Raw genomic sequence first — 19,458 nt, forward strand, 5'->3', positions numbered from 1 at the left:
TTGCTTACCCTTACCCAGAATTCACAGGGAGAAGTTTAGCCCTTCACCCTCTGAGGGAAAATTCTGGTTGTTATATATTAGAAAATTTGAATACATTTTGTTATAGGACACATGTACATCTAGCTCCAGAAATAATCAATGAGTCAGTATAAATTGCTGATTGCACTTGCCACATAAAACATATTTGTAAACTATAGGCGTTGGGTTATGGAAAATGCATCAAAACTCATCATTTTTATAAGTGACCATCAAAAGCCTGTTACTGCATTAATGGACCCAAACAGTACTGACCAGCATTACAAATACATTTACATTATTTACATTATAGAGGAATCTGAAAATAGGGCATTGAAAGTGGGTTAGGGCTTTTATAAAGTGATGACAGACGTTCACCTTAACATCATGTAATAATTCTTCCATGTACCTTGTGATGTCACAGCGTCAGTGTCTGCCTCACTTCCTTCCCCTTTCAGGCATCAATATTGCAATATTCTTCACTGAACACGTTTGTCACTGCCCTACGCACACTGTGTATGTGACAAAACTTTTTTGACACAGCTATGCCAACGTGAGACACAAACCAGAGGAAGTGAGATGTGGAAGGGAGGGGTAGACTGCGGGGAGAGGACGAGGTTACAGATAAATTATATATTAAATATAAGGGGAAAGCCGAAAACCCAGATGGAATATTTTGACAATAAATTAGCATAAAGTCTGTGATAGGGAACCCCAAAAAGCAAAGTAAAGTGAAAAAAAACTCCAGCAAATTATTTATTTATCAAACTCATTTTGATTTGTTTTTGTACTTTCTGAGCACATTGAGAGTTGTACATGGACAAGGAAGACTAAGGGGTATATTTACTAAACTGCGGGTTGAAAAAGTGGAGATGTTGCCTACAGCAACCAATCAGATTCTAGTAATCATTTATTTGGTACATTCTACAAAATGACAGCTAGAATCTGATTGGTTGCTATAGGCAACATCTCCACTTTTTCAAACCCGCAGTTTAGTAAATCTAGCCCTAAATACTAAAAGCAAATACAATTTACCAACGTCACTACAGCAAATGCAGAAATGATACAACCAGGTCAGTGGGTGTACACGAGCCACATTGTGGTACATCTGTGACTAAACACAGGTCTACACGTATTGTGGTGGCTGTTTCACATTAGTGTTTCCTCAAATCTGTGCTAGCAGTTATTGATGCATAGATGGGTTTAGCCTGATAGATTTAATATTATTTCAGATATATATCTACATGTGGAGGAAGCAAGAGATACTGAAAACATACATTTTGGTTTGTGTCTCTAAAAAGCTGTGTCAGCTACTAACATGGAAATGACATACCTAACATGCTCCATAAAAGTAGACCTGCCAAAAACGCCCACTGAAAGCAGCCATTTTGAGAATATAGCTTATCACTTTTCTCTTACCTCCGATTTAGATGGTACGGTCCGGATTGGAGGTGAATGTCCTGTGGGTTGTGACATATGTCCCCACTAGCGGGAAGGTGGGGGGTATGCCCCCAATCAACATGGTAAGCGGGAGAGTGAGCTGTGCACTCCAGAAGCGGGTGTCTCTGGTGCCTGCAGCAACTGAAGGGTGTTTTTAGAGGAGAGGAGTAGTACTGGGCGTGGCATAGCGCCCACTTTTTGTGAGCGCTCTGCCTCTTCATGGCTGTGCGTTATTTTTGGTCCTGATTATGTTGGGAAAAATGTTGGGAGGTATGACTTACTAGGAACCAACAACATCACTTAGGATCCAGCCTAACAACTCATAAAGTGTTTCAGTGATGCCAAAGGCTCCTAGTGAGTTGATAGGCTGTATTCACAAGATGGCTGCCTCCAGTATGTATACATGACAGGTGCACTTTAAATTGTCTGCCTACGACAATTAACTGAGCTGTTTCAAAACAAACTTTTTGGCAAAAACTTTTTAAAAAAATGATGACTGCAAAGAAATGTGAACAAGCCCTGAGAATAAACTAATCAATAAGTTAAATTGGCCAACAAAATGGCTATTATTTACCGTTGACAATTGTGATTTCTATGAAGCAATATTAATGTCAGTGTGCCGCGCTTCTTTAAGTCTATGTTAAAAAAAGGAAAACATTTTTAGGAGATTATAAAAGATTTTACAGCTATCAGAGTTCAGGAAATCATTTTCATACTTTGGGACAAAAAAAGGAGGTAAAGCAAGAAATACGTTAACATTGAATAAGAATGCAGTGTGATTTAGAAGCTGTTAACACAGCTAATAAAGTTATCAAACATTTGCTCATGCACAAAGCAGCATAACCCACGTACAAAAGGATTATGGCCGTGAAGGGGAAAGGGGGATGGAGTGAAGTATTTGAGAAGTTTAAAGGAACTTTTACGAGGGCCTCAGACTGGTATCAACAGATCAAGGGGAGAGAAAAAAAAAAAGTGAGGCAACCAGGCCCCTTCACCCAGCTCTCACCTCTGCCATCATAAAAATAAAGCACTAAAAAAGCTGGGACAGGAATGAGAGTAAAAATTGACACAGTGTTTTCCACCCCAAATTTCTAAAATTCAGGAAATTCTTTGTCCATAGGCTGAACTTCAAAGTAGGAACATTTATAACAGTCATAAAATGTTTACAACCTAGTCGGGCCATTAAGAGCCATTTGTCCCTAATACTGGAATCCTGGTAACTTGTGAAGGAGCCAACATAAGAAGGCCTTTGTCAGTACATCATATGGAAGGCAGGTTTAAAGGCTTCCAGTAGAACCCACAAACCCATAATATTCTCAGCTTGTCCATTTCCGCTTCACTGCCCTTTAACCCATCAACAGCAATTTTAATGTAGATCTCTGCTTAACTTGTCAAATACCAATCTTTTCTCAACCTGTCCTGATGTTACTTTTACTTATTGGGAAATCAAGCTCATGGGAAAGAGGACTGGAGCAAGTGATGCCAAAATATATATACATTAACCGAATAGTTAAGAAATGTGCAGTTATTGTCAGGCTTTAGAGTGAGGAAGTGACTAACATTCTATAGAAAACAAGATACCAAGGACGTGACGTGAGTTTGTGTACCCGACACTGAACTTCAAGTATTCATTTTCAACTACTGGTCAAAGAAAGTAGATATGAGACATTTAATCAGTTTAAATCAGTAAGTCGCAAACTAAGTACTTCATATTGAGGAAAAGAACAGTTGGAGTCAACCATGACTGTGACGATGTAAAGGAAGGTTTGGTATATAATATCTGGGACTCAGGTTCAAGTTGTCATTGACAATACAAACCAAATAGATTAAGTTTGTGATCCAACAATATTTCTATACATGAGAATCACTGGGTCTTACATACATCAAAATGAAGGGAAAAAAACAGTCATTCCCCCTAAGGTATAATAATTCACGTTTTAATCGTCAATCTTAACTATAGTGGGAGATGTGCTGAAAACACAACTAGCGGCACATATTATGACAGCACACACTGAAACGTTGGAGAACACAGAACAGCAACAATACAAAACTGATGGACACGGAGACAGTGGAGTGATTCAATAAAATGACTCAAATATCTAAAAATCTATAAAAGAACATCCAGATAGTGACTGGGTTACAAGCACATCACAAACTGACACACTCTTTCGCCCTTAGTTTGTGGCTCATTGTGCATTTGCCCTTTTCTGATTGTCATCCTGTTTGTCTGTCTAGTGGCATTTAGCCAAATTTCCATATTAAAAAAAAAAATCACCCGCCCAACAAGCGTGAAAGAAAATCTACATTCCGACTGGTACTCCTCCCTCAACCACACACTGAACACTCTCACAATCTGACACAGTCAAAACAATATACACACAATCATACCTACAGCAACATTCACACCCACAGTATTGACAACACGCCATCACTCTAGGTTCACTAACACAATCACAGTACTTGACTCAATGTTCCACTGTAACTTCTTAACCCACTCACTCTATCCCCTGGGAAAGCCCACAGTATTGTGTTCAACTCCAAAGATGCTTTGCCATAAAGAACACTTTAACTCCTTGGTCACCAGAGAAGCGTGTAATGCATTTAATGGCATTGTCTGGCAAATTGTTCTCTGATGCCCTGTAGGCTGTCACTTGAAGCATGTGTAAATTGCTGTCACAATATAGAGCCTTCCTATCATCTGGAATGTAATAAACCCTTTCCAGCCAACAGGATCATTTTATAAGGTTTGATTGTTAATTAAGGTGGTTTGACAATGGAGATATAGATAATCCTTGTTACAGATAAAATGCTGAAGCTCTCATCTTTATCAAGTGGGATAAGACAACTTGTGCAGCAATTAGATATTTAAGTGCAGCCATTTAGTTTAGTTCTCATTGTTTAGTTGTGCACAAGGTTAATCTAAATGTTGTTATGCTTGTTTTTACTACACATATGGTACTGATATGCAGAAATAATAAATGCAGTCAACTCTCAGTGTATCCCCAGCATGGAATGTGATGTGTCTGAAGTCACACAGAAGTATCTGCTTCTCACTACAGATTTCAATCACATAAAGTTAATAGTAAAGTGAAAACACACGTCTTCTTTTTATTATTAATAATAATAATAATAATAATAATAATAATAAATAATAGTAATAATAATAATAATAAACTGCCCACGGAAAAATGTTCTTGCACGATGAAAATAAATCAAATCACAATGACCACTGTATAATGCACATCAAAAGTAGAAGTTTTAGTATTTATCACTGTTTTCAGCAATAAATCAGAAAGCACTGCCATAATAAAAACAAGCCATGTAACGTGTCTGTCAAGAAATATAATTCAAGCAAACACATGAATAGTTTATAAAGTTACCTACATTGTAAGCTGTGGCTCTGCATCCATCCAAATGGGTCCAGACCCCCAAAGCAGCCAGCTTTCCGCAGCATGCAGGCACCTTGAGGACTCATGTCATACAGCGGCCGAGGCATCAAGGGAAAAGCTTCCACACAGTCATACATGGTGCCTATGTGGGAGACTGGTGCACGGGGCACTGGGTGAGCAGATGAGAAGGGCTGGCACGGCTGCTGGTAGGAACTGGCACCTCTGGACCTGAGCTGTGCTGCTCTCTCGCTCTCTCTCCCTCACTTTCACCCTCCTCCTCCTCTAGCACAGCCTGCTTTGTGGCATACCTTTTGCAAATAGCCAAACTGCCTTCGGGCTGTGGGAGTGACTGGAGGCTGAGATGGGACGGGCCACTTTTTACAACAGCCTTTCAACTTTCTGCTTCCTCCACAACAAAAATCATTCTCTACCTGTCCCAAAATCTCCTTAACAATGCAAAGCTTCACCACTGTATCCTCAATGCCAACCCCCTACACTCACAACTATGTATAGAAAGGGTGGTACAAGATCTCTACATCCCCTATAACTCCACATTACAAGATGTTGATCTCACTGCTGGGTGATGCACTACTTTGGCTTCTAGAGTTGTCAATGTTCCCTAAATTCCAAGGACACTATCAGTGATTACAACGTTTTCCCTGGAAATATTCTGACTCTGGAAACGCCCCAATTTTTAATAATAATACACAGCACCAAAAAAATGAGGTGCAATTCTTACTCTAGATTTTATAAGTTTATATTTATTGAAAATGATTATTTCAAATGTAAAAAAGTAATTATCAGATTCAGTGTTCATGACATTAATTATAATTATCAATTGTATTTAATAATAGTTCAAAGCAGCATAATCATGTAGGATTTTTGTGTATATAAATATGTCTTACTAATATTATTATGTAGAAGGTTTATATTTTTACATTTCAGCAATGTTACATATCTGCATTTATAGTAATCTAACTGTAGTAGAATCACTAGGGGCCTCATTCATCAAGCACGTATCTGCCGATTTTGGGCGTATCAACCGTGAACGCAGCAATGTCCACTACATCCTCATACACAAAGGACACTTACTGATTTTTGGAGTGGACTGGGCAGGAAGATATTTTATGTTCAGCAGACATTAGCAACATTCTAATGTATTTCATGGGAATTTTTTTATTTATTTTTAAAAAACACTTTTTTTTTTTTAAACTGTTTTATCATTAAATCCTTTATTACTAACAGGTGACATTAATTCAATCATTTTTTTTATTTTCCTGTGCGTGCTTTTGCAAATTTATAATCCATAACGGTGATGAACATATCCATATAACAAGTCCTAAATTGAGTAGAGTGAGATAAGTTTGCTCATATTTTAATCAAATAATGTGGATATTACGGGGGTATTCAATTGCTAGCGACAGGAGTGAAAATCCAGCGCTCAAAAAATATTACCGTTAATACGGTAATTACTCACTGAATTCCAGCTCCTCGCTGAAATCCAGCGAGTAAATTACCGTATTAACGGTATTTACGTGCAAATTACCGTATTAACGGTAATATTTTTTCGAGCGCGGGATTTTCACCCGTCTCGCTAACAATTGAATACCCCCCTACATATCTAAAACGAGTTATTGAATATACCAAGTGTTGTATATATTATATTATAATAAGCTAGCAAAACATATGGTCTGTTTGTAAATCAGGTTAACACGAGGATATTTACGTTTTATATACACAAATAAATACACACTCAGTATGGGTCCATATAGGAGACAAACGAGGGACAATTTGTAAAAATAAGAAAGGAAAATACAGGGATTTTGGTTAAAAAGAGGGACTTTTTCTTGAAAAGAGGGAACAGTAGTAAGGTATGCACTGGGAAGGGTGAGGTATTGTTTGTAAGGGTTAAGTACACACACAAAATACAACAACACACAATTGCAGCTAGGTTTTGGTGTTTAAATATTTGTTGGAAGTATCCTTTTGTCTCTGTACTGACCATTACAGCTACCTGGGAACAATGTGAGATGCTAGTTTCCATTCAGCTGGACATGGAGTATTACATTCCCTCCTCTCCTGATTTGTATTTCTCAGTACACTTTTTGCATGCAATATTTTACTATAATTTAGAACATGCCAAGTGTATGTGGTGTTCTGTGCACTGTATGCTTCAAAAAAATATTTGGTGGAGGAATTCTGAAAAACCGAGCACACAGTAAGTCATTTACAGACTGCAAAGTCTGCTGACCCCGGTTGTTTCTTTATGAGCATAAATTGCATTTATTATTATTTAAAAGCGCTAATCATATTATGCATCACTGTAAGTGGTTAGCACTTCTGCCTCACAGCACTGGGGTTATGACTTCAATTCCCGACCATGGCCTTATCTGTGTGGAGTTTGTATGTTCTCCCCGTGTTTGCGTGGGTTTCCTCTGGGTGCTCCGGTTTCCTCCCACACTCCAAAAACATACTAGTAGGTTAATTGGCTGTTATCAAATTGACCATAGTCTCTCTCTCTCTCTGTTAGGGAATTTAGACCGTAAGCTCCAATGGGGCAGGGACTGATGTGAGTGAGTTCTCTGTACAGCGCTGCAGAATCAATGGCGCTATATAAATAAATGGTGGTGATGATGATGAACAGAGAATGTGTAGTCATTCACGTCAGTCCTTGCCCGTTGGCGCTTACAATCCAAATCTCTTACTATACACACACAGGTCCATTTGGTCAGCAGCTAATTAATCTACCACTATGTTTTTGGAATGTGGGTGGAAACCGGATCACCCGGAGGAAACCCACGCAAACACGGGGAGAACATACAAACTCCACGAAGATGCGCCTACTTGTCCAAAAAATGCATTTCAAGGTCCATACACACTCCACAGTTTATGGAAACACCCCATAAAAGTATTCTGTACTGAGTATCGCAGCTTAGCAGCCTAACCTAAAAAGGAGCTCTTGGGAAATTCATCCAAGTCCAAAGTAGGACAACCCCCTTTTATTCATGTAGACACTTCCATTCTTTTCCTACATTTCTGCTCAGTTAGCCTCATTTACATTAATCATGAACATGAGGGAACTATATTACATGCCGCTCTTTTGTATCATTGGAGAGTTTTTACTACATGGATGGAAGCGCGCTTGAACTGTACTCGCCTGTAGAAGTGAAAATGGAAGGTGCAACATGCACCCCATTGCAAGTATAGGGATGAGACCTGAGTTTTGGGACCTACTACAGAGGTGGCAGAGAATTCAAGGCCTATTGCGAGGAGTTGTGTGTCCGGCCAATATGCAGGAGAGAGCCCTAGTTGCTTTTCTATGAAAGGGAAAAGGCTACTAATCTATTTTCCTTACAAAGAATAATCACTTCCCAGCAGGTATATTGGTGAGACAGGCAAGGGATTAAAAGCTAATGTTGTGGGAGAACAACAAGTTAATATGTGGAATGCACCTTTTCTGATTGAGAATAGGAGATTCTGTGCACTTTATGTTTCCTTCCTACAAATGTGAATCAGATATTCCTCAGGGAACGGTAATGTTGTGAGAACACATAGAGATGGAGAAATAAGTGCAGCAGTAATATCTGATCACAGTCTGACTTGGTGAGTACTCATCACTTCTTATACCCTGCTTACACAATCTTATACAGGGCAGCTACACTCCGCAGTCCCAACATCGCAATCCAGTCTCTTCTCTTTTAGTTATCAGTGTTATACAACAACTCCAAGTAGGTCCACAATGGGAGCTGTAAATCCAGCTAGAATACAACACAAGAAGCAGCTTGTAACAATATTCAGGTTTGCTTGTGATATCTGATATGATGTTTTCGGGGTGCGATGTGCTACTGAAACAATACAATGCTCAGGAGTAACATCGAATATTAGACTATATAGAGTAAAATGTCAACTTTGCATAGTGTGAGCTTGTTGTAATGATAAGAGTAATGAATAAAATGCACTCAGATTCAACAGTGCTAATCAGTATACACATGCCCCCTAGTGACAAACAAGCAGTATGGAATCACAGTAGGGTTCACATCGTAAACCTGATTCACATTAACTATCCGCTCAGCTTTAGTCTTAAAGTTTAAAATATGAATCACCCTGCAAATATTGCCTGATACTTACTAACGAAAGACTTTTCCTTCTCATCTTGTTCTCACTCTCAGTAATATTAGACTGCATCTTACCACCGTTCAACTGTGTCTAAAGGCAGATATAATCTTTGTAATTACATCACAAGTATTCTGTGCTATGTTTAAATGTGAGGTTCCTTCCCAGGTATATCAATGGGTTAATTATTACACAAACAGAGAGTAGCCAAGTTCATTACAATATAACTAGTAGTCCAAGAAGTTATAGTACATACACAGGGGCAAGCGCAGGATTTGTAGAGGGGGGTTTCCACACCACGCCGCTACTTGGCATGACCAGCCAGCATTGGGGCGTGGCTATAATATTAGACAGTGCTTGGCTGTTCTTCAACTCTTCATATCCCTATAATATAAATGGGTAATGCTGCGTGCACTACTGTTAGGCGCATGCAGCTCTCCCTTTTCAAGCAGAGCCGTGTGAAGCAGGGGCAGGGTCCAGCCAACTCTAATATACAGTGCCCCAGGTTTGGAGGGGGGTTTCCAGGAACTAGGAACCCCCCCTCCTTGGTATGCCAATGATACAATGAGATCACTTTAGTTTTCAAGTATGTACTGGAATGATATAATTGTAATGTAAATGTGCTGCGATGAATGAATAGTGCCATCTCCAATAATAATAGTAGAGCTAGCTGAGATTGTACTTTCGTCTTATCTGCCCTGTGCTGTGTGGATGCATCAATATACACCAGGTCCACAGTAATGTTTGTCTGCATTGTGCCTAAACAGTGGCTGCAGCTAACCTAACCAGATTGTTTTGTTGTATATGGTATAAACTTTAAAGCACATAGGTTGTGGATGCATTTCTCTTTCATTTTTAAAACATTTTTTTTCTGGGGGGAAAAAGTCCCCTCTCTGGCTCTTTAGTAGCTGTATGTAATATATATTTACTAGCATGCAAGCTTGGAATCGCCAAGGAATTTATAAATAATTTTATTTTTATAAAGTCAATACATTGCCAATGTCATAACTTTTTTTTTTTTTTTTCATATAACACTTTTATTCATCAAACTTTACATTCATCAAACAATTGTGCAGTTGTGGATCTGGGCCTTTCACTTTGTTTCCTACCCTGGTTAGTTTGCTCTTTTCTCTCATCATCATCATCATCATCAGCAGCAGCAGCAGCAGCAATTTATATAGCACCACTAATTCTGCAACGCAGTACAGAGAACTCACATCAGTCCCTGCCCCATAAGAACTTACAGTCTAAATCCCCTAACATACACACACAGACAGACCAAAAAGACCAAGGTCAATTTTAATAGCAGCCAATTAACCTACCGCCATGTTTTTGGAGTGTGGGAGGAAACCGGAGCATCTGGAGGAAATCCACTCAAACACAGGGAGAACATACAAACTCCACACAGATCAGGTCATGGTAAAAAATCAAACTCATGACCCCAGTTCTAACCACTAAGCCACCGTGCTGCCCACACACTTAAAAGACAGTAGTGGACACCTTCGTATGAAGTCTTCAGTTTCTTGTCAATTTGTCTTTTGGAATAGCCTTTGTTTCTCACAAAAATAGACTAACATATTTCTTGAGAAAGCTGTTTTGTTTTGGCTATTTTTTAACCCAGAATTAGAATTAGTCATTTCAAGCAGTGAAAGTCATTTGCAACATTAGTAATGTCTTAATTATATTTTTACATTAAGTTAATGGTACCTTGATAAAAAAAAGTATAAATTCTTTCAAAAACCCGAAAATGCGATTCCAAACGCCTACACACTATTGTACAAATACTATTTATTTAATTACTATAAAATATAATAATACATCTTTAAGTGTGTGATCATTATACTTTTTATATTTCAGACTGACACACACAGTTTTCTAAATAAATATTTAAAGCCACTGAGAAAACTGGATGTTATTTGTTAATCATGGTTTGTATACTAAAATTATGATGTCAACTGCCATTTAATAAATGTTTAGAAGTAATTTATTCTTATGAGTCCAGATTACACCCAACTGTTTACTAATCCTGTTCATATAAGGCAAACCACTATAGGTATTACTGTAAAAACGTGTAAAATGGAAATAGACATAAGTACCAAGTTATTAGTTGTATTTGTAAATGTATACATTCTGTAATTTGAAACAAATTTACTTTTCCAGTTATGTTATATAAGGTTCTGTACAACTATGTTTGACACGCAGTGGTTACCGGTGCTTGCGGTTGGGGGTGGGGTAACAGAGAACACTTTGTTGACCCCAATGCGTTCAATTACAGCACTAATGCAAGTATATAAAGCAGTGTCCAAAAAAGAACTGTGTCACAAACACTCCCGACCACAAGCACATGTGGGTATGGAGTGATTGGAACCAATAGGTTTCATTCCCATACTCATTAACATTCTTTTATTACTATCAGTAGGCAAGGAGCTTTACTGTATTTGCATATAGCAAATAATATAAGCAAAAATACAGCTATAAAGAAAAAATAATAAGGGCTGGTAGAAGTGCCCTGGACTCCCTCTCACTCATGGGTCACCCCCCATTTTATGAGGATTGCGAGGGGGGGGGGGGGGAAGGGTGGGCATGGCAACAGCATATACAGTGTCAATCTTGGAGTTTGGTGCTGGCTGTAGTGATCTAGGATCCTAAACTAGCACCAGCTCACCAGTGCTGAGGAGTGTTTGCATGTACCAGCCATGGAAGCTTTCATATGAATATCTCCATCAATCATTGATGTACATCCTACTTACTGTGCTTAAGTTTGTCCCCTACCTGTAATAAACTTGATTGCTGCAATGTTTTGAAGCTTGTCTGTCACTATATTAAATAATCCACCAAATGATGAGAATAGTAAAAGTACTATGAAGTAAATGAACTGTGAAATGATTGTAGTTTGAATACACATAATTTGGTATAATTTGCCCATCGGGGTTTGGGGATGACTATATAGTGACTGTGAGTTCTCAATGTGATGTGAAATAAAAAAAAACATGTTTTTAGTCTTTTGGTAAGGCTATAATAGTTTATGGGTGTTTTTAGTATAAATTTTATTTATTAAAATGTTGCTAATGAAGTGGCAGCTATTTAAGCAATGTTAAATAGGTTATGCACAAGACGTATTTAAAGAACAAGTAAAGATATTTGATATTATTCTGTAGCAAATGCTATGCGATACTGAGATGAATAATATACATTACAAATGAGCGAAGCTGCAGTGAAATTTTACGCAAATTGCTGCTATTCAGGTGAATACTCCACTGAACAGATTACAAAATTTTGCTCACCTCTACTCAATACCTTCTGTTATTTGGTATGGATGGGGTTTAGTAAGGGAGAATTCAGGGCAGAACAAAGATGATATGGGGAATGCCACGCAGAACACTTAAGGCCCTATTCTGACACTTACTTGCCAACTCTCCCGGAATGTCCGGGAGATTCCCGAAAATATGGCATCTTGCTCCTCAAAATGACGTGATTTGCGGTGAATCGCATCATTTTGGCCCCAAAAAGCAGCGAATTGCCACACCCCGCCCCTCCCGCCCTCCAACCACGCCCTCTTCCTGGGATATTTCGAAATTAACTTACCAAAGGTTGGCAAATATGTTCTGACATATGCGGAGTGAGGCAAATATATGCAGTTTTCAAAATCTCTAATAACTAATCTGAAATAACGTAAGTGTTTCTATTTAATTAAAGATAATAAACACACTCTCCTTCCCCTCTCTACAACAGGTTGCCATGTTAGAAGGAAGATGCTTCTATAACTGAACAAGCATCCAATGACTTCATGCTTGCTTTGCAGAAATGCACTGTCTCTTCTGATTCATACATAAGAGAAGCGCAAGTGATGTCACAGCAGCTTACATGACTGCAGTCTCCGCTTTTTGACCTGTAGCAGATTCCATTAGGATACTGTTCTCAACATGTGGGAGGGGCTTCAGCTGTCTGTAATATAGTATGGAGGTGATACTTTACTTTTTTAACAAGCTGCAGTAGAATATCAGGTTACCGATGAGCAATGTATTTTATCTTCAGGGCTCATATCTGAACATTTTAATTTTGAGGTTTAGTAGTTTATTAAACTTGACTAAATGTACTGCAGACACATTTCTTTCACAAAGATTAGTACATGTATGCAGTGTTTTTTTTCTCGGTGTCCTATTGTACAGGCTCCTAAATAGATAGCATTGACTAAGAAATGCTACTAAAGTAACAGTACTATAAAGTATGTTTCTATTTATTACTGTGACAAATGTATTACTTTTTTAAAACAGGAAATGTCATCAATCTCTCAACATATCTTCAGGTTACATTGCTCTCTTGTAAGGAAGATACTCCCTTATATGTTCCGTGATTAGATGAGCTGACGGAATTACAGGTTCTGACCTGTCATCCTCAAGGCCAATGCTGTGCTGATGTATTTGTGGTGTGGCCTATATATGACATAGACTGTATGATTGGGGGGTTAGGACTTATTTCATAACATAATGGTTATGTAGCTTATCAGAGAATTCGGACACTAATAGAGAAGCTTTGATTCGCCACAATCAGTACATAAAGCCAGGGACAGCTTAAGAACGAGGCTAATGAGGCAGCTGCATCAGGCCTCAGGCTGTGAAAAGCCTCCAGCGAGTTTGTTGTGTTCAGTTGTCTTGTTTATGTAAAGTAATGTAGGGGAAGCTGTGGCCACACTTTACTTACACACATTTAGTTTCAGTCACCTTAGGTCAGGGGACAGCTCTTTATGAAACTGCAGTTAGGTAGTCCTGTATCTTAACTACACTGCTTTCTATGGCTCATGGTTACCTATGTTATGCAAGAACAGCATTGTCAGGGGTGGATTTGTGCAATGCTCAGCTGTATTCGACCTGTTAGGTTTGATTTTCCGCAGGCACAAACTACCTGCTACACTTGCCCAGTCGGTCTGTCTCCCGACATGTACTTCATAAACAGACTTCCCAACATTTAAAAGGTATGACACAATGCCTAGGTGATCGGTACCAGGAAGCTCACTAAGACAACCAACCTGTACACATTTTGCAGACAATCTTTCAGCACGGAGCAATGGGCGCCAATAACACACCTCTATGCCTAAAATAACTAAAATTCTCCACCCACTGCTCTGTTGGGTTTGGCCTTCTGTCAAGCCAAGACAAGTAGGAAGATATATACCTGCCTGTGATACAGGAATGATCTGTATTACCATATTGTCTATAAATAAAAGTGACAGGCTTACTATCTTCTCATGAGGCAATGTTCGATGTGGAATTGCTTTCAGTCTGCTCTTTTGTATTTCAATATCCATGAAAATGTAGCCTTATAATTTATATAGTGCCACCAAATTAAGCAGCAATGTACATGGAATATTTATCATTCTCATCAATCCCTACCCTATTTGTGCTTACATTCTAAATCCCTACCACATACACACTAGGGTTCATTTTTAGTCAGCAGCCAATTAACCTACTAGAATGTTTTGGAGAAAACCAGAGCACACAAACATGGAGAGAACATGCAAACTCCACACAGATAAGGCCCTTATCAGAATCAAACTCATGACCCCAGCGCTGTGAGGCAGCAACGTTACCCAATGTACCACCATGCATCATTGAGGCATTAGGTTCAGAGGGTACACTTTCAAATATGATTTAATACAGTCTATTCAGTTCCACAAGTTCTCTGCGTCCTTCATAGTCCAGACTTAACGGCAGTCTCCATAAACAGAGGCTTAGTGTAAGATAAAAAAAAAAAGGGTACGTATCATGTTTCACACATGTGCCGCAAGCACTGAAAAGAGTAAAATATGTCTTTTAGAAGCACTACTGTATGCAGCCTTAAGGCCATATTTCTTTCTTGCTGGAGCAGATGTGCTAAGTGGTGATAAAAGCCGAAGTGTGAAAAAGCTCTCTCGGCAAGTGTGCGCGTAGACGTATGTGGAAAAGTATGTACACATATTATAGCACGGCTTATAAAGTTTAATAATCACTATTAGAAAAAGTTATTTTTAGAAGAGGGAATGTATGTTTGTGTGTATAAGTCATCATCATCTATTTTGCGCTCTCGTCTGCATCCCGATTTCCCCTCTGTCCATGGATCTTCTTTTTGTCTTTGTATAATGTTTGACACAAATACACTCACACCTCCAGTGCCCACTTCTTTCCCTCTCTCTGTCAGTCCATGTCTGCCTTTCTGGCTCTCTCACTCCCCTTAGGTCAGGATGCAGTGGTACATTCCTGTGGCGTGAAACTCTGCATTTTCCTTTCAATCTGAGTTGCCTGCGAGAGGGAATCCACCCCCCCTCCCTTCCTCTCTCTCCCCTCCCTGTCAGTAAGATGCAGGCAGCCAGCTCTCTATGAACCCAGCCAGAACCCCCTTTGGGTGCAGTAACCTCCATGTGACCCAGCCCTGTGTCAGTCCTTCCTTCTCTGCCTGCTACACAATTTTCCAAGGCATTGATACTATTACATGCCTGCCCTCTCTCTCCCTCTCCTGGTCCCTCTACTTTCTCCTCTCGTTCACCCTTTCCTTATCCCTTCTCCCCCTTTTTTCTCCATCTCCCCTCCTCCAATGCCTGGTTTTATTTCTCTTGGTGCCTTCTCCATATTTTTTCGGAATAGCTTCTTTTTTTTTAACCTCTTTTACTTTTCTTTCTGATGAACCATTTCCCTTTTTTTCTGTACTAACACCACTATAATTTTATCGCCTTACACTTTTCCTTTCTGTTATCTGCAGTTCTCTGCGACACTCTTTTATTCCACATTATAACTTACATGTGATTTTGATTCTCACCTTCTTTTGTTCCACTTTTATGTTCACATTTTATCTTCTTACCACCAAACTATTTTCTGTTAGAACCTTTGGAGTTTTTCCTTTTGTTTCCTGTTCTCCCTTCCCTGTTCTCTCTCCTCACCGTTTTCTCACCTTTTCTGTCACTCAGTACATATGTTTTTCATCTCTCTCTATCCAATCTGCACTGTGGTTGCATATTCTATAGGCAGGAGTGACTGCGTAGAGGAAAAACAGGATCATTTAAGTAACCAATTCAATGCTATAATTTAAGGTCCTTACCAAAAACGCCATAGATCTCACTTTTAAAGAGAATTTAACATAGTGCACAGAAATCTAGGATTTGGAACGTCCTTTTCTACTTTTAATACACACTAAATTGTATTTATTAAACTGCTAACATTAGTTGTGTAAGTTATTATTATCCTCACCTGTTAAAGGAAAACTATCACTCAACAGTGAATTGTTTTCTCTATTATCCCCTTCATTCCCAAATACCAGGGTACTGATGGTCCAACCCTTGAAGCCCCACCAGTCCCAGAAATGCAGGATTCTCCAGGCAAGGGATCCTGTCAGATTCTAAAGAATTCAATCTACTGAAACGGTGCAGCAGCGGTGCCTGTAAGTGACTCACGGAATGACTCACTTGGAAGAATTTATATAAGTAGCCTAGTGTTTCTCAATCACCTACCCCAAGGCTAGACAAATTCGGTCACCATAACGGGGGAAAACTGGCGGCCAGAACATGGCAGCACAGCATTGTCCTGGACCCATTAGAACTGATCCCCGGCATGTAAATTTGGCAAGTGTTTCACAACACTGTGACGTTACAGCTCCAAAAGCCAACCTTAGTCATTGAGCACAGAGTCAGGTGGCTTCATTATCATGTTTCAGTATGGTACCACTAGTGTGTCAAGTTTACATGAGGAAGAGTAGTCATTTGTGATTGTTGTAGGCCATGTAGGAAGGCCCAGATCTTGGTATATTTCATGGGGGGAGGGGCTGGTTTATTATGTCCATGTGTGTGTGTCATTTTCCACACAGAAACTCAAAGTAATATGCATTTATATGAATGCGAGGAGATGGCTGGACATGTACAGATAATACAAATACAAGGGGGACACACACAGGACTATTGTGAGAATGTCGCTAATGCGTAATCTGAATTCTCCAATTCTTTCATCATGTGCTGAAATGTCATAGTCCCATAAGGGCTGTTCATTGGGAATATGTATGAATACCCAGCGTCGGACTGGCCCATTGGGATACCGAGAAAATCAGCGACGGGCCCCACTGCCTTATGGCCACACCCCCTTTTAGAAGTAGGCGGAGCCCATCCAGCTCACCTGGGGGCCCGTTGTCCTCACCAGGGGGCCCGCTGTCCTGCCCGGCGTCCCCGTTGCTGCAGACAGTCAGTCATCTTTCAAATGCAATCGCAGCTGCAATTATGCGACCCGCCCCCTCCCCATCAGCTGATTGTTTGATGTTCCCACAGCTGCTGAAGGAAGGAGCAGACTTTCGGGTACTACTGTGTGACATAACATTGGGGGCACTACTGTGTGGCATAACATTGGGGGCACTACTGTGTGGCATAACATTGGGGGCACTACTGTGTGGCATAACATTGTTTGGGGGCACAACTGTGTGGCATAACATTGGGGCACTACTGTGTGGCATAATATTGTTTTGGGGCACTACTATGTGGCATAACATTGTTTGGGGGCACTACTGTGTGGCATAATATTGTTTTGGGGGCACTACTATGTGGCATAGGGGGGCTGCTTATCTATACTAAACTATAGGGGGGCTGCCTATCTATATGAAACTATAGGGGGGCTGACTATACTAAACTATAGGAGGGCTGCCTTTCTATACTAAACTATAGGGAGGGGGGCTGCACAGAGATCACCATAGGGAGGGGGTGATGGGACCTTTAATTTAATGCTGGGGTGGTTTGGGTCTATAATTGAATTGGGGCTGAGTGTGGGGAGGAGGGCTATCTATTAAATGTGGGAATACTATTAATTTAATGTTGGGGTTGGTTGGAGGGAAATAGATCTATTTATCAAATGGTAGTACTATTACTTTAATGTTGGGGCTGGAGAGAGGCCTAATTATTAAATGTGGGTGCTGTTGATTTAATGGCGGGGATGGTTGGAGTTTTCTATATTTCATGTAACCATTTTTTTCCACCAATAGGGCCTCCAAGGATCCAGACAAGCAGCAAGTGTTCTAAAGACACCACAATACCCGGTTTGCAGAACTACATGGTATTAGGTGGGCCCCAGTAATTGGTTTCCCTGGTGGGCCTTTCATGCTAAGGTCCAACACTGTGATAACCCCTAATTTTGTTGGAGTACCATGTCAATTAGCTATTGATGCTGTGCCTGTCTTTTCTATTTATCTATCTATCTATCTATCTATCTATCTATCTATCTATCTATCTATCTATCTATCTATCTATCTATCTATACAGTGGTTGAAGTGGAGATTTAGAAGTGTCGATAAGGAAAATATGATTGAATGGAATTTGAGTAAATCAAAGCAGCAGTAAAAGTGGCAGTATGGCATACCAGATACCAGCCCACTTCAACCACTGTGTGTATATATATATATATATATATATATATATATATATATATATTATTATATATGTTAGGACCTTAAATATATTTGATATCTTAAAATAAATACTATGTGAAATTTTAAACACTTCCTGCCTTGAAATCAATTGAAGATCACTGTAGAGAGCCGGGTGTGAAAGCGCTGATAACATAACAGTCTGCACTCAGCTGCACAGCAAGGTAAGGAAACCTTTATGTATACATGTAGGAATGTCTCATGACACCTTTTCACATTGAAACAACTTTTATTATAGGTGTAGAGACTCTCTAGAAAACAATATTGTAGGAGTAACGCAGTAGCTACAACTGCTTTTAGATTACAACTCCCAGCAAGTGGTGAGTGATCTAGGCCTGTTCTAAGATATAGTAATTGAATATCTCAATCAATTTATAACTGTATCATCATAACAATATGAAGGTATTCTATGTCCGGGAATAGGACAATCCTATATGATCACAGCTTATTAGGTGCAGGGCAGATATGTGTGTTGAAAGAGAGATGAATTAGCCAATGCAGGTTATTCACACAGCGTTAACACCCACAAAAGCAGAAGTTGGTATTTCCATCAGTGGTTTTACGCCCAAGGCTTGCCACGCCTCAGCAAGTTCCAGTTACTGTCTTTGGTCACACATATGGAACCACTTAGAATCTGGAGAAGACTTTTTGGCACCTTGGGGTGGAATCTCTACAAAAATCATTAACATATGGAAGGGGTTTGAATTTGATGTGTCGTGACAGCATAGGGGAAGTATAGCTATTGCTTCAAATAAAGACAATGCTTGTCAGACAGAGCTAATGAGAATTAAACATACAGTGCATAGTGACAAAACGTCATTATTTTGTGTAAAAAGACATTTATTTTTTCTTGTCTATATGTTAAGTAACAGTGGATAGTGCTCCCTGCTTTCCTCATCTGTAGTCCTGTGCACAGGAATGGAACTACACAAATAAAGCTACATACCAGTACTTAATGTTAGACACATGGAGAACACCCACAGATTTATGTGAAAACAAACACACTGGAGGTCATTTCTGATGCACGAAACGTCTGAGACGCAACGCAAAGTACTCTGGTGGTGCCGGGTGACAA

At 39.5% G+C, this 19,458-nt stretch overlaps 1 protein-coding gene across 3 annotated transcripts in view; it reads right to left on the reverse strand.

Annotated features, from left to right (window-relative positions):
- Nucleotides 1-19,458, reverse strand: part of RARG (retinoic acid receptor gamma) — a 145,187-nt gene that overhangs the window by 24,926 nt on the left and 100,803 nt on the right. The window contains exon 1 of one of the 3 annotated variants that reach the window (XM_075199176.1): nucleotides 4,840-5,152. The exons of the other annotated variants lie outside the window; for them this stretch is intronic. Coding sequence (XP_075055277.1) covers nucleotides 4,840-4,981 — 142 coding nt within the window. The 5' untranslated portion in view covers nucleotides 4,982-5,152. Of the gene's footprint in view, nucleotides 1-4,839; nucleotides 5,153-19,458 lie in introns of those variants that run through there. 3 annotated transcript variants of the gene reach the window in all.

This window comes from Mixophyes fleayi, chromosome 2, assembly GCF_038048845.1.
Source record: "Mixophyes fleayi isolate aMixFle1 chromosome 2, aMixFle1.hap1, whole genome shotgun sequence".
Lineage (NCBI taxonomy): Eukaryota > Metazoa > Chordata > Amphibia > Anura > Limnodynastidae > Mixophyes > Mixophyes fleayi.